Source organism: Herpailurus yagouaroundi, unplaced genomic scaffold, assembly GCF_014898765.1.
Source record: "Herpailurus yagouaroundi ecotype Mexico unplaced genomic scaffold, PumYag 163, whole genome shotgun sequence".
Taxonomy (NCBI): Eukaryota; Metazoa; Chordata; class Mammalia; order Carnivora; family Felidae; genus Herpailurus; species Herpailurus yagouaroundi.
The window spans coordinates 41,972,628-41,996,294 of record NW_024412404.1 but is presented as its reverse complement, the minus strand read 5'-3'; the positions used below and the strand labels follow the sequence as shown (position 1 = coordinate 41,996,294).

The window sequence follows — 23,667 nt, the reverse complement described above, 5'->3', positions numbered from 1 at the left end:
ATCCATTTTGAGTTTATTTTTGTGAATGGTGTGAGAAAGTGGTCTAGTTTCAACCTTCTGCATGTTGCTGTCCAGTTCTCCCAGCACCATTTGTTAAAGAGACTGTCTTTTTTTTCCATTGGATGTTCTTTCCTGCTTTGTCAAAGATGAGTTGGCCATACGTTTGTGGGTCTAGTTCTGGGGTTTCTATTCTATTCCATTGGTCTATGTGTCTGTTTTTGTGCCAATACCATGCTGTCTTGATGATGACAGCTTTGTAGTAGAGGCTAAAGTCTGGGATTGTGATGCCTCCTGCTTTGGTCTTCTTCTTCAAAATTACTTTGGCTATTCGGGGCCTTTTGTGGTTCCATATGAATTTTAGGATTGCTTGTTCTAGTTTCGAGAAGAATGCTGGTGCAATTTTGATTGGGATTGCATTGAATGTGTAGATAGCTTTGGGTAGTATTGACATTTTGACAATATTTATTCTTCCAATCCATGAGCAGGGAATGTCTTTCCATTTCTTTAAATCTTCTTCAATTACCTTCATAAGCTTTCTATAGTTTTCAGCATACAGATCCTTTACATCTTTGGTTAGATTTATTCCTAGGTATTTTATGCTTCTTGGTGCAATTGTGAATGGGATCAGTTTCCTTATTTGTCTTTCTGTTGCTTCATTGTTAGTGTATAAGAATGCAACTTATTTCTGTACATTGATTTTGTATCCTGCAACTTTGCTGAGTTCATGTATCAGTTCTAGCAGACTTTTGGTGGAGTCTATTGGATTTTCCATGTATAATATCATGTCATCTGCAAAAAGCGAAAGCTTGACTTCATCTTTGCCAATTTTGATGCCTTTGATTTCCTTTTGTTGTCTGATTGCTGATGCTAGAACTTCCAGCACTATGTTAAACAACAGTGGTGAGAGTGGGCATCCCTGTCGTGTTCCTGATCTCAGGGAAAAAGCTCTCAGTTTTTCCCCGTTGAGGATGATGTTAGCTGTGGGCTTTTCATAAATGGCTTTTATGATCTTTAAGTATGTTCCTTCTATCCCGACTTTCTCAAGGGTTTTTATTAAGAAAGGGTGCTGGATTTTGTCAAAGGCCTTTTCTGCATCGATTGACAGGATCATATGGTTTTTCTCTTTTTTTTTGTTAATGTGATGTATCACGTTGATTGATTTGCGAATGTTGAACCAGCCCTGCATCCCAGGAATGAATCCCACTTGATCGTGGTGGATAATTCTTTTTATATGCCGTTGAATTCGATTTGCTAGTATCTTATTGAGAATTTTTGCATCCATATTCATCAGGGATATTGGCCTGTAGTTCTCTTTTTTTACTGGGTCTCTGTCTGGTTTAGGAATCAAAGTAATACTGGCTTCATAGAATGAGTCTGGAAGTTTTCCTTCCCTTTCTATTTCTTGGAATAGCTTGAGAAGGATAGGTATTATCTCTGCTTTAAACGTCTGGTAGAACTCCCCTGGGAAGCCATCTGGTCCTGGACTCTTATTTGTTGGGAGATTTTTGATAACCGATTCAATTTCTTCGCTGGTGATGGGTCTGTTCAAGCTTTCTATTTCCTCCTGATTGAGTTTTGGAAGAGTGTGGGTGTTCAGGAATTTGTCCATTTCTTCCAGGTTGTCCAATTTGTTGGCATATAATTTTTCATAGTATTCCCTGATAATTGTTTGTATCTCTGAGGGATTGGTTGTAATAATTCCATTTTCATTCATGATTTTATCTATTTGGGTCATCTCCCGTTTCTTTTTGAGAAGCCTGGCTAGAGGTTTGTCAATTTTGTTTATTTTTTCAAAAAACCAACTCTTGGTTTCGTTGATCTGCTCTACAGTTTTTTTAGATTCTATATTGTTTATTTCTGCTCTGATCTTTATTATTTCTCTTCTTCTGCTGGGTTTAGGCTGCCTTTGCTGTTCTGCTTCTATTTCCTTTAGGTGTGCTGTTAGATTTTGTATTTGGGATTTTTCTTGTTTCTTGAGATAGGCCTGGATTGCAATGTATTTTCCTCTCAGGACTGCCTTCGCTGCGTCCCAAAGCGTTTGGATTGTTGTATTTTCATTTTCGTTTGTTTCCATATATTTTTTAATTTCTTCTCGAATTGCCTGGTTGACCCACTCATTCGTTAGTAGGGTGTTCTTTAACCTCCATGCTTTTGGAGGTTTTCCAGACTTTTTTCTGTGGTTGATTTCCAGCTTCATAGCATTGTGGTCTGAAAGTATGCATGGTATGATTTCAATTCTTGTAAACTTATGAAGGGCTGTTTTGTGACCCAGTATATGATCTATCTTGGAGAATGTTCCATGTGCACTCGAGAAGAAAGTATATTCTGTTGCTTTGGGATGCAGAGTTCTAAATATATCTGTCAAGTCCATCTGATCCAATGTCTCATTCAGGGCCCTTGTTTCTTTATTGACCGTGTGTCTAGATGATCTATCCATTTCTGTAAGTGGGGTGTTAAAGTCCCCTGCAATTACCACATTCTTATCAATAAGGTTGCTTGTGTTTATGAGTAATTGTTTTATATATTTGGGCGCTCCGGTATTCGGCGCATAGACATTTATAATTGTTAGCTCTTCCTGATGGATAGACCCTGTCACTATTATATAATGTCCTTCTTCATCTCTTGTTACAGCCTTTAATTTGAAGTCTAGTTTGTCTGATATAAGTATGGCTACTCCAGCTTTCTTTTGGCTTCCAGTAGCATGATAAATAGTTCTCCATCCCCTCACTCTCAATCTAAAGGTGTCCTCAGGTCTAAAATGAGTCTCTTGTAGACAGCAAATAGATGGGTCTTGTTTTTTTATCCATTCTGATACCCTATGTCTTTTGGTTGGCGCATTTAATCCATTTACATTCAGTGTTATTATAGAAAGATATGGGTTTAGAGTCATTGTGATGTCTGTATGTTTTATGCTTGTAGCGATGTCTCTGATACTTTGTCTCACAGGGTCCCCCTTAGGATCTCTTGTAGGGCTGGTTTAGTGGTGACAAATTCCTTCAGTTTTTGTTTGTTTGGGAAGACCTTTATCTCTCCTTCTATTCTAAATGACAGGCTTGCTGGATAAAGGATTCTCGGCTGCATATTTTTTCTGTCTAGCACACTGAAAATCTCGTGCCAACTCTTTCTGGCCTGCCAAGTTTCAAAAGAGAGATCAGTCACGAGTCTTATAGGTCTCCCTTTATATGTGAGGGCACGTTTACCCCTTGCTGCTTTCAGAATTTTCTCTTTATCCTTGTATTTTGCCAGTTTCACTATGATATGTCATGCAGAAGATTGATTCAAGTTACGTCTGAAGGGAGTTCTCTGTGCCTCTTGGATTTCAGTGCCTTTTTCCTTCCCCACTTCAGGGAAGTTCTCAGCTATTATTTCTTCAAGTACCCCTTCAGCACCTTTCCCTCTCTCTTCCTCCTCTGGGATACCAATGATGCGTATATTATTTCTTTTTAGTGTATCACTTAGTTCTCTAATTTTCCCCTCATACTCCTGGATTTTTTTATCTCTCTTTTTCTCAGCTTCCTCTTTTTCCATAACTTTATCTTCTAGTTCACCTATTCTCTCCTCTGCCTCTTCAATCCGAGCTGTGGTGGTTTCCATTTTGTTATGCATTTCATTTAAAGCGTTTTTCAGCTCCTCGTGACTGTTCCTTAGTCCCTTGATCTCTGTAGCAAGAGATTCTCTGCTGTCAGCTATACTGTTTTCAAGCCCAGCGATTAATTTTATGACTATTATTCTAAATTCACTTTCTGTTATATTATTTAAATCCTTTTTGATCAGCTCATTAGCTGCTGTTATTTCCTGGAGATTCTTCTGAGGGGAATTCTTCCGCTTGGTCATTTTGGATAGTCCCTGGCGTGGTGAGGACCTGCAGGGCACTTCCCCTGTGCTGTGGTGTATAACTGGAGTTGGTGGGCGGAGCCGCAGTCAGACCTGATGTCTGCCCCCAGCCCACCGCTGGGGCCACAGTCAGACTGGTGCGTGCCTTCTCTTCCCCTCTCGTAGGGGCGGGATTCACTGTGGGGTGGGGTGGCCTGTCTGGGCTACTTGCACACTGCCAGGCTTGTGATGCTGGGGATCTGGCGTCTTAGCTGGGGTGGGTAGGCAAGGTGCACGGGGGCAGGAGGGGCAGGCTTAGCTTGCTTCTCCTTAGGTGATCCACTTCAGGAGGGGCCCTGTGGCAGCAGGAGGGAGTCAGATCCGCTGCCGGAGGTTTGGCTCCGCAGAAGCGCAGAGTTGGGTGTTTGCGCGGAGCGAGCAAGTTCCCTGGCAGGAACTGGTTCTCTTTGGGATTTTGGCTGGGGGATGGGCGGGGAAGATGGCGCTGGCGAGCGCCTTTGTTCCCCACCAAACTGAGCTCTGTCGTCCGGGGGCTCAGCAGCTCTCCTTCCCTTTGTCCTCCCGCCTTCCCGCTTTCTGAGCAGAGCTGTTAACTTATGACCTCCCAGACGCTAAGTCGCGCTTGCTGTCGGAACACAGTCCGTCAGGCCCTTCCGCTTTTTGCAAGCCAGACTCGGGGGCTCTGCTTGGCCGGCGAGCCGCCCCTCCGCCCCGGCTCCCTCCCGCCAGTCCGTGGAGCGCGCACCGCCTCGCCGCCCTTCCTACCCTCTTCCGTGGGCCTCTCGTCTGCGCTTGGCTCCGGCGACTCCGTTCTGCTAATCCTCTGGTGGTTTTCTGGGTTATTTAGGCAGGTGTAGGTGGAATCTAAGTGATCAGCAGGACGCGCGGTGAGCCCAGCGTCCTCCTACGCCGCCATCTTCCCTCCTTCTCTCACATCCCCTAAATTGTGATATGTTGTGTGTTTTTGAGTGATCTCTGAAGTATTTTCTATGTTCTCTTATGATTTCTTTTTGACACATCAGTTATTCAGGAATGTGTTGTTGAATTTCCACGTACTTGTGAATGTCCCACAAACTTTTTGCTATTGATTTTACCTCATTCTTATATAATCTTCTATATGTACTTGACAAGAAAGCATGTTCTGCTTGTTTTGGGTGGAGTATTCTACAGATGTCTACCTTTATTTGTCAAAATTATTTTCACTGAGTACACACATTCTTACATATATTTTTGAAATCATGAGTTTGCACTATTCTAATTCCAGTTTTTCCCAATAAGGTTCTTTCTTTTTTTTTTTTTTTTTTAATTTTAGTTTTAAGTAATCTCTACACCCAGCAGAGGGCTTGGGCCTGCAACCGTGAGATCAGGAGTTAGACGCTCTACTGACTGAGCCACCCAGGTGCCCCCTTGTTTACTTTGATTTCATGAAAATTCTGTTGTTCTGTAAAGAGAACCCTGAATCTTCACAACATCAACATCTTTATTCATTTGCTCATTCTAATAATACATCTAGAATAGTTTCATAATTGATTTGCTCATACCATAACAAACAAACTTTTAAAAAGTTCAGAATTTGGGGCGCCTGGGTGGCTTAGTTAAGTGTCTGACTCTTGATTTCAGCTCACAGTTTGTGAGTTTGAGCCCCACATCAGGCTCTGCACTGTCAGTGTGGAGCCTGCTTGTGACTTGCTCTGTCTCCCTCTCTCTCTACCCTTCCTGCTTGCTCTCTCTCACACTGTCTCAAAATAAATAAATAAACTTAAAAAAAATGTTTTAAATAAATAAAAAAAAAAAGTTCAGAATTTCTTGCATTACTTTTGCTTTCTTACTCTACCCTGCCAGTGACTAATAGTATGTAATCAGATGCCTGTTTTTTTAAAGTTATTTGGATTAGTTCTTTTTTGCTCTTTTTCTATACACTATGGTTAGGGTAGTTGTATGCAGTGAAATTAGGTTCATTTGTTTACTTTTTACTTGTATTTTTTTCTTCTTTCCATTCTTACTGATTTAATTGTATTATTTATCATTTAATATAATATATAACGTTACATAATACATCCTGTTTCATAACATCATATGTTATTCAATATACTAGTACTGAGCTTTTAAAGTTAAAGTTACACAAAAGGCATATCAGAAGTGTCAGTCTCATATGTATTCCTCCTCAATAACTTTGGATATATTTTCTTTTTTTTTTTTTTTTAATATTTATTTTTGACAGAGAGAGAGAGAGACAGAGCATGAGCGGGGGAGGGGCAGAGAGAGAGGGAGACACAGAATCTGAAACAGGCTCCAGGCTCTGAGCTGTCAGCACAGAGCCCGATGCGGGGCTTGAACTCACTAACCGTGAGATCATGACTTGAGCTGAAGTCGGACACTTCAACTGACTGAGCCACCCAGACGCCCCTGGATGTATTTTCTTTATCTTGCTTGGGATTCGTTGGAATTCTTGATTCTATGCTTGTCTTTAATTGGTTTTCTAAATTCTCAGTCATTATCTTTTCATATATTGTCCCTACTCTACTCTTTATCCTCTTCTGAACTCTGATAAACATGTTAGACTTTAGCACTGTGTCCTCTCTTCTCTTTCTTTCTCCTGTATTTTCTATCCTTTTTTCTCTCTGTGTTACATTCTGGAAGGTTTTTCCTGACTTATCTGTCCGTTCACTAATTCTCTTTTTAGTTAGGTATGACCTGAATCTATCACATTTGAAATTCTGGTTTTTATAATTTTTGATAGTTTCATAGTTTCATTTTGGAATCTTGTGTCAAGTATGCTATGTTACTTTTTATATTTTCTAGTTCTACAGTAAACATTTAAGCCTTAAAGAACCTTGGTTTAAGAATCAAAAGACCGGAAGTACATTTCTGGCTCTATTTCCAGCCACTTCCTTTCAAGGCTTTTTGTTTATTTTTATTAAAAAATTTTAATGTTTATTTATTTTTGAGAGAGGCAGAGAGAGAGAGAGAATCTGAAGCAGGCTTCAAGCTGTCAGCACAGAGCCTGATGCAGGGCTTGAACTCACCAACTGCAAGATCATGACCTGAGCCAAAGTCAGATGCTTAACTGACTGAGCCACCCAGGCACCCCTCAAGGCTTTTTAAAAGAGAATTTTAGGGGCACCTGGGTGGCCCAGTTGGATGAGCATCCAACTGTTGATATTGGCTCATGTCATGATCCTGGGTTGTGGGATAGAGCCCCATGTCTGGGTCTGTACCGAGTGTGGAGCCTATTTGGGATTCTCTCTCTCTTCCCCCCCATCCATCTCCCCCAGCCCCCCCCCCACCCTTTCCCTACTTGTGCTCTCACTCTCTCTCTAAAATTAAAAAAAAAAAGAAAATTTTAATTGTTAATACATCCATTCAGAAATTAAATTATTTCAGAAGTTAAACACAATAATCCCAAATTTTAATCTCTTTATTTATTTATTTTTAAACTTTTATTTTTGAAAGAGAGAGTGCCAGAGAGGGAGGGGCAGAGAGAGAGGGAGACACAGAATCTGAAGCAGGCTCCAGGCTCTGAGCTGTCAGGACAGAGCCTGACTCAGGGCTCAAACTCACAAACCGCGGGATCATGACCTGAGCCAAAGTCAGACGCTTAAACTGACTGAGCCACCCAGGTGCCCCTGCATATGTGTGCTTTAATATGAACCTAGTCATTTATAGATTCTGGCCTTTTCATTCCTGATAATACTAGTCCAGGCTCTGGTCCTCATTGTCCTGGATTACTACAGTAACCCCAGTAGATCTCTTTGCCTTGTTCTCTTCAAATCCATTTTTTTTTTTTTGGTTGTTTTGTTTGTTTCCTAAATTCCACATATGAGTGAAGTCATACGGTATTTGTCTAAGACTTGCTTACTTTGCTTAGCATTATACTCTCTAGCTCTATACTCTCTATACACTATACTGTCTAGCTCCATGTCGTTGCATACAGCAAGATTTCAATCTTTTTTCATAGCTGAAAATCTATTTTTAAAATCAAATTATCACTCTGCTTAAAACCTTCAGTGGCATCACATCCTCTGTGCAATGGGATAAATTCTAAGCCCCTTAACATAACATTTGAGGTCCTGTAAGACTGACTCTTTTCTTTTCACTTTCATTTTGAGCAGTTCCCTGCCTCAAACTTTATTCCATTAATTCTGAGTTGAGTCTAGGGTTGTTGTTTTTTTTTCTACGCATCCTAATGTCTGTTAAGTTGCTTTTCATTCTTAGTTCCTCTTCTTTTGAAATGTTCTCCACTTACTCTTTTAGCCTGATTAACACCTGCTAATCTAATCCTTTTATCATGGTGATTAAGAGGCTGGATCTTAGGTTAGCATTTTGCATTATTCCGTTTAATTTCTTTAGAATCGCAGTATTTTAACTTCTTTTTTTTTTTTTTTAAACGTTTATTTATTTTTGAGACCGAGAGAGCATGAACGGGGAGGGGCAGAGAGAGAGGGAGACACAGAATCTGAAGCAGGGTTCAGGCTCTGAGCTGTCAGCACAGAGCCCGACCGATGCAGGGCTCGAACTCACGGACTGCGAGATCCTGACCTGAGCCGAAGTCAGACGCTCAACCGACTGAGCCCCCCAGGCGCCCCCACAGTATTTAACTTCTATAGTCTTGTTTTGTCATCTGTGAAATTGGAATAATATATACCTCAGAGTTATTTGAGATTAAATGAGGTAATATAAAGTGCTTAGCACAATATCTGTTTAAAAAACAATAACTTGGGCATTTTGTCTTTTCAGAAAGACTCAGGCAAGACTATAGATGCATCTCTGTTGTGCATATCTCTAACACTATAGTTACACACTGCTTTTAAGCTTTGTGAGTGGGTCTCCTCCCAGTTAGACTTTGAACTCCTTAAAATCAAGGGCTGCCATGTTTATCTTTGTATTATGGGTACCAGGCACATAGAGATTCAATAATATTTCTTGACTATCCATATGAAGTTTGAAAGAGCTAATCATCTTCAAACAGTGCAGTATCATTTGCACAGGAAGCACATGTAAGTGTGTATACCCTTTGTCCAAGTAAGAATTTTTGTTTTCCCTTTCTCTGCAAGTAGTAAAGGCTTAAACTTAGTAATTACATTTATTTCCACCACACTGAGCTGTGATGCCACAAACTGAAAATCCAGGGAAGCCAGGGGAAATTGGCAGTCTTAAGGATTAGATCATTTTTCCATATTCAGTTTGTGTTCCTGTATTTATGGAATTTGGTTTGAGGATGGTCAGTGAAAGTTATTTATATTCATGTACAATTTGAAAATTGGATTAAAAAAATATTTCTCAAGAGATATTTGGTGAGATAATGCTTGACAAGCTACCCAGTTGCTTTACTGTACCCCAACACTCGAAGTTTTTTGAGTGCTTACAAATGACGATAACCCTACCAGATGTTGTCTTTTATAGATAAAAAATCTGAGGCTTAGCATATATAACTTACTCAAGGTTCCGGAGCAGGAAAGTGGAGAAACTAGAATTTAAACCTAGTTACTCCAGTGCTCATTCTTCTTCTGTTACACCATACTGCTTTTCTAAATAAACTGAAAACAATTTTAGTTTGAATTTATAGTATTTAATAGTGCTTTTATTAAAAAAATTTATTCAAGTATACTTAACATACCGTGTTAGTGCTTTTAGTTACTGGTGACTAAACATTTTAATGACTAATAGAAACCTTTATAGTAAGATATTTAGGTAATATTTAAAGAGATAATTTTTTTTTAAGGTTTAATTCATGTAGTATTTCTTGAAGGTATGTATATTTTATTTTTAATTTGAATCACCAGTAGAAGGATTTACTTGACATCTCAGTTTTCTTAGACTTTCACACACTTGTTTATTTCTCCCCTTGTTGCATAATCCCTATGCATTATATTTGGTCAGGAGGGAGGAAATTTGCAGATGTTTGCCTTTTAAACTTCGATTTGCTCTGAAATTTGTAATTAACCTCTAGAATGTTCTGAATTTATCCCCCATATGCCAAAGATCTGTAAATTTCTTTCCACATGAGCTGAAATTTTCAGGTGATTGAGTAAAACATTTGTGAACACAGGTGTTTTCCTTAAAAGCAGTTAATGATCAGGAAAAAAAGACCTCAGTGGAAATACTTTATATTCATTCTGTAATATGATTGGCATATAAATACTTTCTTCCTCTGTAGTTCACATTGTTCATTTTCTAAGGGAGGAAATAACTAAATTGAGAATTAAGACATAGTATTATTTATCCTATTGATTTTTTTTTTTTTTTCTCCCAGAGAAAACTAAAAATGATTTGGACTGACTAAGGCCACTCCATTCTGTGAAACTCATTGTTTGCTTACTATTGGCAGGCCTCATTAGGGGGTAAATTTGCTTTTTCTGTGTGTTTGCCTCTAATGATTCCTGTCTCTTAGGGGAACTTGTCATTTTCCTAACCTGGCCAGTCTTAAACAATTCAGACTATTAGTTATTTTTTCTGCCCTCCAATTTTTTCCTATTATTCTTAGGTTTTCAAGTATTTAAAGCTGAGGCTATTGGTCACTGAGATATTGCCTGGTTAGGGTTCGGCATTGTGCCCGAATTTGTTGGGCCTCTCAGGGCCAGAGTTCTCTGTGCTTTAACAAATGAGCTACAGTTCTCAAAAGATCATTGAAGCTTGTTTGTTGATCCTGTATTCTCATCCAGAGGAAGTAGATCTTTGAGAATGTCTAAGGAAGGGTAAGTGAGTTTATTATTCTTTCTCCTTCATTTTTCTCAGTGAAAAAAATGTTCTAGTCATCTGTGAATTGGAAGATTAATAAGCAGTGTTACCAGCCGGACAGAGAAGGTAGAGGGAGAGATTGAAAGAAATTTAGCTGAAAGCTTACGTTGTTAATACTTCACATATACTCTACTATAATGTTTTACTATTGCTATTTTGAAAGACAGCATTGAGGATGGATACTCTCCATAGGAATTTAGTGAGCTTTAAGCACGCTGTTTACTCTATGGTAAACTGATTTTGTTTTTCTGCAGCAAGTGTTTATGAAAACTGGAAATAAATAGGGGTGTCTTACCAAAGAATTTTATGTAGACATGAGTGAAGTTTAAAAGCTCAAAGGCATTTTCAAATAATTTGTGCCTGTGAAAGATGTTGTGAAAGATTCAGTGAAAGGCGGCTTGTGATTTTGTTTCTTTCTGGGAAGTGTAGACAAAAAGTAATTTTGAATAGAATCCCCTATGCCTTTTTACTTTGCAATAGAAAATAGTTCCATGTTAGGGTTTTCACTGTTTTTATATTATTGTTTCTTAAGCCTCAGAGTTTGAATTGCTACTGCTATTCTTTTTGTTACTATAATAGGTGACATGTAAGTTAATGATTGCATACTAATTATTTTACTCCTAACCTTCAAGTGTAACTAGACCTAGTTAATTTCAGAGACATTCTCTGGTTAAGTAGGACGCAGATCACAAAAAAAATTTTTTTAATACAGTAAATTTTAATTTTGATTTTCTGGAAGCTCTTAATTCTTTTTCCAGTTCTTTGTTCTATTAGAAATTTTGAATACTTTCAGGGCTCCATGTTTACAGTTTTTAAAAAATCTAATCATGTGTTGATTTTGAGCAAACTAAAATTGGCCCACTTTACTGCAATTTGAAATCTCATTAGAGAACAACCATGGGCATAATAATTCTGTATTATTTTTAGAACTCTCATGACATCACTAGATTTGAAGTTTCTTTAAATGTGAAAATTAGAAAGGACTGCCTCTTTAGGGTTAGTATGTTTTCTTTCTAGTATCAGCTATAAACCTGCAGTTGTTAAACAATTTTTATGATAAAGATGATCACAGATGCTGGTAATATTGGTCAGTCTTGTACACATGATTGTTTATAAAGCTGGTTTGTAGATTTAAAAACAATATTTTTAGGGGCACCTAGGTTGCTCAGTCAGTTAAGCATCCAGCTCTTGATTTCAGCTCGGGTCATGATCTTACAGTTCGTGAGTTCGAGCCGCACAGCGAGCTCTGCACTGACAGCATGGAGCTTGCTTGGGATTCTGTCTTTTCCCTACCTGTCTCTGCCCCTCCCCCACTCTCTTTCTCTAAACAGATAAACATTAAAAAATCAGTTAAAAAAAAAGAACTTTTTTTCTAGGTGCAGTCAAAATTCTTAGAAAGTAATTAGTATTAATTTTCTCCCTAAAGTGTGTGTTAGAGTTAGTTAGAAAGAAATCTATATAAACCAAAGGACACCATAAGGGTTGAGATATTCTTTTAGGTTTATTTCTAGGAGCCCCTGGGGCAATTTCCATGCTGTATGAATAGGTAATGAGCAAGTTCATTTTTTTTAATTATTTTTTTAACATTTATTTATTTTTTAAAGACAGAGTACTAGTGGGGGAGGGGCAGAGAGAGAGAGAGAGAGAGAGACAGAATCTGAAGCAGCCTCCAGGCTCTGAGCTGTCAGCACAGAGCCCGACACAGGGCTCGAACACATGAACTGTGAGATCATGACCTGAGCCGAAGCTGGGCGCTTAACTGACTGAGCCACCCAGGCACCCCTCACTTTTTTTTTTTAAGATTAGCTTTTATAGTTGCTTGCTTATTTATTTATTTATTTGTTAATTAATTAATTAAAAGTAAGCTCTACCCCCAATGTGGGGCTTGAACTCATGATGCTGAACCATACTCTATCGACTAAGCTAGCTAGGTTCCCCTGAGCAAGTTCATTTGAAATGTATGGATAATATAAATGAAATCAGAGTTTATTCTCCTTTGCTGTTTTTAGAAATAAATGGATAAATTTTGTATTTTGGTATGAAAATAATTCTAATATTCACAGTTTGTATATGTGTAATATTTAGACATAGATATCATTTGATATCTGTGAAATATTTTCCTAATGGTAATAGGAAAAGATTGTTATTAAGTTAAATCACCAAAAATTATACTTGAACCTTATGTAAACCTGTGATATTGGAGACACTGTGGTATTAGTGTAAGAATAGTCATATATAGATCATGAAACCTAATAGGGACTTCATAGACCCTCACATACATAGTCAATTGATTTTTAACAGTGAGGCAAAGATAATTCAGTGATTGGAATAACTGAACATTCATTCAGAAAAAAAGAGTCGACCTTTACCTCAAACCGTATATAAAAAATAACACAAAATGGATCCTAGACCTAAATATAGACGTAAAAAGTAAAGTGTAGGTGAAAATCTTCGTGACCTTGAATTAGCTAAAAATTTCTTGGAGAAAATACATAAAAACATGAAAATCAAAATTGTTCAATTGGGTTTCGTCAAAATTAAAAAAAAAAAAAAACTCTGCTATTTAAAAGACACCATTAAGAAAATGAAAAGGCAGGGCGCCTGGGTGGCTCACTTGGTTAAGCGTCCGACTTCAACTCAGGTCATGATCTCGTGGTTTGTGAATTTGAGCCTGCATTGGGCTCTGTGCTGACGGCTCGGAGCCTGGAGCCTGCTTCATATTCTGTGTCTCCTTTCTCTGCCCCTCCCCTGCTCATGCTCTGTCTCTCCCTCGGTCTTAAAATAAATAATCATTTAAAAAAAAACAAAAAACCCAAATACTGACAATATGGAGCACCTGAAACTCTTATGCCTTGCTGATAAGAATACAAAAGAGAAAAATGTTTGGGCAATGCCTTTTAAAGTTAAACATGACCGGGGTGCCTGGGTGGCTCAGTTGGTTGAGTGTCTGACTTCAGCTCAGGTCATGATCTCATAGTTTGTGAGTTTGAGCCCCACAAGGGGCTCACTGCTGTCAGTGCAGAGACCACTTTAAATCCTCTGCCTCCCTCTCTCTCTGCCTCCATTCATCCTTTCTCTCTCAAAAATGAATAAACATTAAATAAAAAAAAAAACCCCACAACTATTATATTAAACATACCTAGTAATTCCACTTATAGGTATTTACCCAAGAGAAATGAAAGCATATCTCCCACACAGATTTGTATGTGAGTGTTTATAGCAACATTATTTATAATAGCAAAAAACTGGGAACTGCCCAAAGTATCTAGTAACTTAATGGATAGACAAATTGTGGTATATCCATAACATGGAATATTGCTCAGGAATAGAATAACTAATTTTGATACATGTAACAACATGAATGAGTATCAGAAATGTGCTAAGAAAAAAGAGGCCAGGCACAAACTATAGCTTATTTGATTCCATTTATATGAAAACTGTAGTGACAGAAAGTATAAATCAGTGGTAGCTTGGGGCAGAAGTCAGGGTGATATTGCCAAAAGACATGAGGGAGGAGTGTCTCGCTGGCTTGTTGGTCAAGCATGCAAGTCTTGATCTTGGGGTTTTGAGTTCAAGCCCCACGTTGGGTATAGAGATTACTTTAAAAATAAAATCTTTTAAAAAAGAGAGACTTGAAAGACCATTTGGGGTTGATTATGGTAGTTGTTACATAAGTGTGTACGATTGCCAGAATGCACCAAACTTTAAAATGGGTGAATTTTATGTTGAGTAAATGATACCTCAATAAAGTTGGTGGGGGATGAGACTTGAGAAGCTCCTCAACTTGCTTATTTAAAATTTTGTGAATAAAAAGGTTATTATTTATTCTTCTTTACGGGAATGTACATGGGGAAATACAGATGATTTAGGATGTGTTATGCAGGAAAAATGCACTCTCCTAGTGTCATGATTGCTTCCTGATCCTTTAGAGTTGTTGGATCCTCTAGAGTAACTAGAGTTACTAGTGCTGCTTTCTATTAGGTAAGAGGTCAAAATGAGTTTTATCATTTGCTTTTATTTTAACTTCTAGATTTTGACCTCTCTTTTCCATTATAGCACAGTGAGTACAATTGTTAAGTTTGCCTAATAACATTGGATAATCATACTTACTTCTTATTTTTATTCTGCAAAATTTAACCTTTGTATTTTGCTCCATTTTATAAATTATTCTCCATACATTGGTCTTTTCTTTAAAAATTTGTGGAGAAAAAAATGAAAAAGAATTTAGAGGAAAATATGAAAAAAGGGATTGGAAAAATTTGTATTTATTTAGACTGAGGTTCTAGAACAGTAAATTTATATTCAGAAGTACTGATATTGTCTCTGGTGTCTCTCTTAATTTGTATATTCTTCATTTGCTAGTCTTCTCTTTTATTCCCCACCATCTACTCTCATTACTGCAGTTCCTTCATTTCGGAAAGAAGGTGAAAGGAATTTTAATGTCTCTTCCTTAAAGAGAATCTCCTTAAAGTTTGAAAGCTTTAGTGGATAGTATGACCAGTAAGTACTCTTAGTATTTTATACACATTTTTTTCACATCTAAACATCTCTGAAATCGGGCTGCATCTAGCAATATACCACCTAGAATTAAGTTGAGTTCTTCCAGATGATTTCATTTCTTTCAGTCACCTAAGGGCAATATTAACCATCCTAGCAATGTAAATGTGGACCACAAACTTACTACATGACTGTTCAAATTCTCAAAGGGAGGTTTCCCCCCCTGCCTTAGACTGTGTCAGGGCTGAGATGTACAAATTTTCTTGTGTGTTTCTTCAGTGCTGTAGATTTATTTCTTTTTTTTTCTTCATATTATGGGTATAGCTCTGTGGTATTGTAGCTTTATGAGGCTCTAACTTTTCTTGGGCATCCCTTCTACCCACCCCCACACCCTGCTTTTAGTGGCATATAATATGGGTGAGTTTTACAACTGATGGCCTCTTAAATTTTAATCATCTTTAATTTTGCTCTGTGCATGCCACCATAGTCACTTCTTTTCCCTGGAACATTTTTTTATTGAGTATTTGAATAAGAAAAGTGAATATTTAAAAAAACTTTTTAAAATGTTCTATTTATTTTTGAGAGAGAGAGAGAGACAGAGTACTAGCAAGGGAAGGGCAGAGGGATAGGGAGACACAGAATCCAGAGCAGGCTCCAGGTTATGAGCTGTCAGCACAGAGCCCTATGTGGGGCTTGCACTCTTGAATTGTGAGATCATGACCTGAGCCAGAGTTGGATGCTTAACCGACTGAGCCACCCAGGTGCCCCTTGTTGTTAATACTTTTTTTTTTTTAATTTTTTAAAATGTTTATTTATTCTTGAGAGACCGAGTGTCAGCTGGGGAGGGCAGAGAGAGAGGGGGAGACAGATCTGAAGCAGGCTCCAGGCTCTGAGCTGTCAGCACACAGACCGATGCGGGGCTCAAACTCATGAACCGCAAGATCATGACCTGAGCTGAAGTCGGTTGCTTAACCTGCTGAGCCACCCAGGCGTCCTTGTTGTTCATACTTTTAAATCACAGGGTGCTGTTCTTCTGGCATAAAGTGATAAATAAAGTGATAAGTGTCCTTAGGGTGTTCCTTAGAGAAAATATTCAGATAAATTAGTAGATTAATGGCTGAAGTTTATGAAAACAAAAACTAATATTACTTAAATGATTTTTGCTTTTATAAAATCTAGTCCCCAATTTTTCTGTTGTGTCTGTATAGGAGTGGTATTTGAATATCAATTTTTAGGACTCCATTTCATAAATTAGAAAGTTCTTACCTATATATATATATTATATCACCAGGCATACTTTTTATTGAAGGATAGAGACAAAGACAGGTCTTGGCATTATGTTTTTTAAATAACAGCTTTATAGAAATATAGTTCACATACCATTCAATTCACCCTTTTAAAGTGTACAATTCAGTGGTTTTAGGATAGAGTTGTGCGACCAATACCACTGTCTAATTTTAGAACACTTTTATTACCCCCAAAAGAAACCCAGTTCTCAGTTAAATATTGTCTCTATTCTTTACAGGGCCCTGTGCTAGGTTTTGGGAAGTTAGTAAATCCTGGCCACAAAGGTTATAATCTAGTGAATAAGAGAACTACCCATATATTTTATATATGTGACAAAATATACTACATGCCAAAATAATATTTGAATATTCAAACCTCTTACATGGATTACAACTTTATAATCTCTTTCACTAAGTACAAAAGTAATCTGAGACCCAGAAACATCACTGTCAGATAGTTCTGTGGCATAGCCGGAATAGTTTCTTGAAGAAATCACTTGAGATTGTTGCATCTTGAAAAATTAGAGATAACTGAGGAGGACATTTCAGGTATAGGGAACAGCATAAACAAAGCCTCAGGGCACCTTTAGGAAATAGCAAGTAGTTCATTTTGATTATTAGAGCAAAAGCTGCATGATGTGGATCAACGTGAGATAAAAGTGATTTTGGAAAGATGGTAAAAAGCTTTGAACTCCTGGAATATACAGAAACGTGTTAGTTTGGGTAGGTAGGGAGGAATGTCTGAAGGTTATTAAGTAGGAAAGCAACATGGGCTTTAAGAGTTTGAGCTTTAGGACAGTGCTTCTTAAATTATCAGTGATGAGGGACCAGTTTTTTTTTTTGTTTGTTTTAATTCTAATCTTGTCAAAGTATACATTTACAAAATATAATAAAAATGAGTTACTAGGAAAATGAGGAGATGTGTAAGTTTACTTTTTTTTTTTTAAGTATGTTTTTTGAGAGAGAGCGTGAGATTTCTAACCGACTGAGCCACCCAGGCACCCACCCCTACATTTTTAATTATTACATTCAACAAATGTAAAATTTTCACATTTGCTATAAAAGTTTCTAAATACTTGCATTTTCTGTATGTGTCATGTCATGGGTTAGTAACGACTATTCACAGGCCAGCATTCGTCTGTAGATTACATACCACTCTTTGGGTAACACTACTTGAAAGCAGTCAATCTGGCCATTACTGTGCAGGCAGAGCAATTCGTAGGTGATTGCTAAGAGTTAATGAGTTAATAAGAACCTGGACAAATTGTTAGCAGTATGAAATGGATGATCTGGATTCCATAGACATTTGAAAATTTAAATTAAGGCACATGAGATAATATGGATTTGAGGGAGAGGAAAGAGTAAAAAGATATTAACTAGATTTTAGGCTTGAGTTGTAAAATGAGAATGCCAAAAGCAGAAATAGAAACTAATTTGGGAAGAAAGACACTAAATTAGATTTTCAGCAGAAATCCACACTGTAGCATATTTTTATTAAGTAAACATACACACATAGTCACTCACAGAGAGACATTGTTTGGTTCATAATCTAAATTTGCACTCTCAAAACACTTGTAACTTCTTTTCTTTGATTGCAACAGACTTTGAGTATATTATTACACAAACCCATAACCAAAATATACCCAAGATTTTGTACTTGTATCTTTAGTCTCATTTGTTGTTGCAGTAACTGTTGTTGGGCCCTTGGCCAGGAAATTGTGACTCGTAGGCGGGGGGAGGAGCTAGGGATAAAGTTCACCATCGCCAAAGAAACTCTATTCCAAATGGATTTGTGTGGGGCAACAGTGATATCCAATGACAAGTTAAATTAGACACAGAAGAGTTTTCTCCAACACTGTCTCAGAAGATACGTGTTGTTAGAGGGACTTGATTCAGACCAAAACAGTCTTTTTGAAGTTAGGTTCAAGTTACACAAAAATAAATTGTACTAGGGACTTGAAGAAGAATTTTGTTATGTGACTTCAAGAACTAATTGACTCATAGTTTCACACATTGCAGAACGGCAACCAGTGACAGATGAGGTAATGCTGCTTTGAATTATGAGTTAAATCTCAAAACCACTAAGAGTTTGCTGTTTACAAAATTCCAAATTTAGTAAATTGCATGTTCACGTTCCTTAACCATGAGGATATTAGATCTCTGTTCTTAAAGCAATTAGTCTTATTTCTTATGGTTAATATCTATATTTACTTGGATAGAATTTCTTTAAGTTTTATGCCTTATTGTAGTGGAATATGATGATAAAAGCTGTTATTTGTGTTTCTGTTGAAATCTGTGCCTGGTTTTATAGTGCTCCTATGTGTTCTTTCCTAAAGATCATTTCTCTTGTTAATGCTCAAATCTGTATCTTGCAAATGCCTTACTCTGTAGGAATTTCTGCCTGATAATTGCATTGTAAGGTTGGATGCTTAGGTCAGTCACGCTTTCTAGAATGGAGAGTTTGTGTTTTATTTAAAGCAAGCTTTGGAAAGTTAATTTCACAACTGTATTCACATTCTTGAAGTGGAGCTCTATAGTGGAGTGTGTTCCACTGGTTAATAATTTAGAAAAGTGACACAAGTAAATTGGCATTGGCAAAGATAGAGTCAAGGTCCTGGGACCAATAGAAATTTTTGAGTTCTCTAAGCAGGTATTATCTTTTTGTTATAAATATATGGTGGGACAGTGACCCAGTCTTTTAACTGATACAACACCTAATACTTTGTTTTGTTATAATAATAAAGAATAGTGATTAGTTTCAGGCCAAGAGATTGTTTCTCTTGAAGACTGTATCCTGGAGACATGATATTTCTGGCTGCAGGCTGCCTCTCTTCTGAAGTCAGTGCATACTTTGAGCATTTGGTTGTTTATGATCTTTGTAAATCTTAGCATATATATTATTACAGTTTTCTTTGATCCACCTGTTCCCTTTTGTCATTATAACTTTACTTAATACACTTTAGATATTTGCACATGAATTAGATTTAATTCCCTATTGCCTTTTCCTCCCGTGTTTTTATAGCATAAGTTAGGGAAAGAAGAGATGAAAATCTATGTGAAGTTTTTCTTTTGTTTCATAATAGAAATGAGAAGGGGAGACAGAAGTGATGGTTTCTTTCTTAAATTCAGGAATTGTTTCTGTGAATGAGGTTACTTATTTTGAATGAAAAAGGAAAGATAAAAGGGGTATTTGGTGGAAGATCTTCATAGGACATCTTATTTCCTAAGATTAGGCATCTGAAAAGTCTTTTCTCACTCAGGCTACTCCCTGAAGAACAGCTTTGGGAATATGTCACATAGTGGTACCAGCCTTGTACCAGGCTTTCAACAAATGTGCTGACTGAATAAAGTGACAAGTTAATCAAAGAGGAAAGAGTGCAATTTGATGGATATTTAGCTGTGATTATTTTGGCAAAACAATAGATTTTCATATTCCCAATATATGTGATTCCAAGAGTTTGTATGGATAATCCTTAAGGGGCATTATGATCTTCATATCCTTAAAAAAATGTGATGATGAGGAGTACAGGCTTAATTTTTCTTCTGACCAAGAAAGAAACTGTGGTAAGATATTTTGCTGGGTCTGTTGGTAGTTTCTTTCTACGTTTAGCACTGATTGAATGATATTAGCAAAGTGTGGGTTTTTTCCCTGTGATTTTAGCTCTGTCTGAAACCGGCTCACATCATTCTTCCATCAGAAACAAAGCTGTTTCTTTTATTATGTGGCCCAACGTATATCCCTCCTGGGTTGTATCACCAGGAAGAATAATCTTCCCAGTCCGTTCCTGTCTGAATTCCCATAGAATATTTTAGGCATGTCAGCTGTTTGGGCTCTGATCAAGGATTTGATGCAGTTGGCCTCTGGCCTGAACGGAGAGTGTGTTTGAAAAGCTTAAGCTTCAGTGGCAACATTTGGTTTCCAGAGTTAGAATCATTACTTTGTGTCTTCTCCCTCTTGTGCTGCCTTCAGAAGGATTTATGTAACTGGGAAAAGGTGATGATAAAGTAGATGCTTTTATTAGTAAAAGCAGGGTGACATTTGATGAAGTGGTGGAAGGGTCTTGGTGATATATTTGTGGTTATGGGGGTGTTTAAAAAATTTGGATGGGTGTCATTTATCTTGTAGTTCCTTGTATCTTTCAGCTACCCACTAGTCTTCTATCCCCCTCCTATCCATGAGAAAGGACCTATATTAAGGCAACTTAAAATAGGAAGCCAGAGCACCAAACAGGTCTAATTAAGGGAAAAGAAGCCCCAAGAAAAGGGAAAAGAAAAATACGTATCTGCAGAGGAAGCCAAAAATGCAAAGGACTAGTTTTAGATATACATCATGTGCAAAGAACATTTTTACAATAATTTAGGGTAAGAGATGAATTATTAATAGGCCTGATAGGTACTTTTTATATAAAACATGGTTCACCATTGGTCAGTGGCAAAACTAATATACAGCACTCAGTATTACCTAGATTCTAAACAATGACTTTCATATACAACTCATCTGTACTTAGTAGATAAAGTAGTTAAAGCATAATTGATGTACATAATCCCGTTAGAGAAATAGAGTGTTAATCTACAGTGTTACAGAGATAAGGAGCTAAATACCAATATTGACATTAATTCTCAGGATTTAGTTCTCAGGAACTAAGGGTTTTATAGAGCTGCATTTAGAATTCATATATACGTTCTGAGATGAGAGGAAAAGTTCTCTGTTAAAATTTAAAATAGTAATGTATGAGTTGCTGAAGAGTAAAAAAAAAAAAATCATGGGGTAAATGGGTGGCTCAGTTTGTTAGGTGTATATGACTCTTGGTTTCGGCTCAGGTCATGATCTCACAGTTTCGTGGGTTTGAGCCCTGCATCGGGCTCTGTGCTGGCAGTATGGAGTCTGCTTGGGATTCTCTCTCTCTCCCTCTCTTTCTGTCCCTCTCCCACTCACACTGCCTCTGTCTCTCTCAAAATAAATAAACTTAAAAAAATGTTTTTTAATTTAAAATATCACTGCCTAAATCATTGGTTCCCAAACTCTTCAGTATCCCATCAGTTAAAATGTAGAACATTCATCCCTTCCTGTACTCTTGTCCTTATTTATATATAGTAGAAAACATATGTAAATTCAACATTTTTAAGTGATGAAGTATCAGTAGAAGATCTAGTGTCTTCTTTTTGTGCCCAGTGGAGTCTTTTGTAACCCTGGTGCAGTCTCTCCTCTTGGGAGATTATTGACCTATACGTCATTAATAGGGGAGCCCAGACCAGGCATCTTTATTTTTATCAATTTTTCTAGGTGATTTGTAGCATTCTTATTTCTCACAGTTACTTATAAAATGAAGGCAAAGAAAAGGTTTGATAATAAGAGGCTATCAAGCTGGGGGTCAGATGGAAAGGATTTTTTTATTTTCAGAAATGATTAGAACTTACCCCAGAATATCATCATGGTGATTGATGATTTACCATGCTTTTATAGTTTTTTTCCCTGTGTCTTCAAAAATGATTTCTGAAATTTGAAACTGATTATTTCATTTCTTCAAAATCTGTAATTTGTCCTTGTCTGCCCAATAAAGTCCATACTTTAACGTGGCATACAGAATCTTCGTGATTTTGACTCCTAACCTTTTAGCTTTTTTTTTTTTTTAATATTTATTTAGTTATTTTGAGGTAGAGAGCAAGAGCGGGGGGAGGGCAAAGGGAGAGGGAGAATCCCAAGCTGGTTCCACAGGGTCAGCCTAGAGCCCAATGCGTGGCTCATTCTCATCAACCACGAGATCTTGACCTGAGCCTAAATCAAGAATCCGATGCTTAACCTGCTGAGCCACCCAGGTACCTCTAGTTTCATAGCTTTTATTGCCCTTTCCCTCCTACCCCTGACCTTCTGGAAAACCTCCTTTTGCAAAAACAAACGGAAAAGCAAAACCAAAGCAAACTCCCTCAACTCCAGCCACTGTAAATGTTTTTATAGTTCACTATAAACCTTGTCCTGCCCTGATTAATCTGCCTGGATTGCCTTTCTTGCTTTGTCCAAATGGAAAACTTCTACTGATTGCTTATAATTCAGCTCAGGCATCTCTTCTGGTCCCCAAAAGAACTGGTGCTGTCTCTTCTGTCTTATTGTATAGCAATTATTGAATTGCTAAAATTATTTGTGTTTAAGTCTTTCTCCTGCTAGGCTGAATTTCCTCAAGGATAGAGATTGCAAATTAAAATAGAGGTTCCATGAGGGCAGGTACTCTTTTGTTCACTGTGTATCATGTACCTTGTTAGGGATAAAGTAGGCATTCAATATTGGAATGAATCTATATATGTTTATATCTTTAGTATCTGGCACATGGTAGGCTTTAAATGAGCCTCTGCTTATTAAATAAATTACAAATGAATGAGTGAATGTATTATAAAATCTCAGGCATAAACTTATCTTGGTGGGTCAGACTTAGAAAAGGAGAAATCTCTGAAATCTTCACGTGGCATTGTTAACACCAAGACACAATAAGAAAATACATGTTTTTCCATATACTACCTGATTTCACTTATGGTATAAGAAAGACTTGAATAATTTTTTTTATGAATCTAAGTATTGGTGTTTAAGTGAGGAAAAAATCTAGAAAGATAGCCAAATAATTTCATTAAATTAGGAATTTTTTTTGGTTTGTCTCAGTATTAATTGAGATATTATTTTTTGCTCCTTGTTTTAGGGTGTTTGTGAACCGAAGTTTAGCCATGGAAAAAATAAAGTGTTTTGGTTTTGATATGGATTACACACTTGCTGGTGAGTAGCACTTTTTGATTGCTTCAGAACTTCTGGTTTAGACATAACACAGTGGGTCTACAGCAGGCAATTAATAAACACTCCTTGATTTAATCATATATTTAGCTACCAGAAGCTCTTGTTATCAAAGCTCCTTCCATTGATATTTATGACTATTGAAATTACCAGTTATCCTGAGATTTTGATGGTAAAGATAAGTAGAGCTAAATTACTTTAGACACCCTGATAAGAAATAATGCAGTGACATTATACATTAATGTGTATATTAGGGCACTTTTGGCTTTTACTTTATTGAACTATTCTTCACGGATGGAATTTTGTATCTTTTGTTCTACCTAAGGAAAACTTTTATCAGCTAAAATTTTTAATGTTATTCTTAAGACAAATGGATTGCAAATATGCTATGTAAAGACTTTTTTAAAAATTAGAGCTGTTCGTTTTGTTCATTATCAGATAGACTTTAAACACAGCACTGTGCTGTTTCTCCCTTCCTGTCTCTGATAGATATTTAAAATAATCAATGTATTAGTCATTAGTTGCAAGGTATTTTCA

At 37.2% G+C, this 23,667-nt stretch overlaps 1 protein-coding gene across 3 annotated transcripts in view; it reads left to right on the top strand.

Annotated features, from left to right (window-relative positions):
* Positions 1 to 10,477: 10,477 nt before the first annotated feature.
* The window catches only part of NT5C2 (5'-nucleotidase, cytosolic II), a 59,826-nt gene continuing 46,636 nt past the window's right edge, over positions 10,478 to 23,667 (top strand). Inside the window, exons 1-2 of one of the 3 annotated variants that reach the window (XM_040486319.1) lie at positions 10,478 to 10,529; positions 23,042 to 23,115. In XM_040486319.1, the coding sequence (XP_040342253.1) occupies positions 10,516 to 10,529; positions 23,042 to 23,115 (88 nt within the window). In that variant the 5' untranslated portion in view covers positions 10,478 to 10,515. Of the gene's footprint in view, positions 10,530 to 18,252; positions 18,398 to 23,041; positions 23,116 to 23,667 lie in introns of those variants that run through there. The other 2 variants (XM_040486317.1, XM_040486316.1) reach the window with 2 other exon arrangements.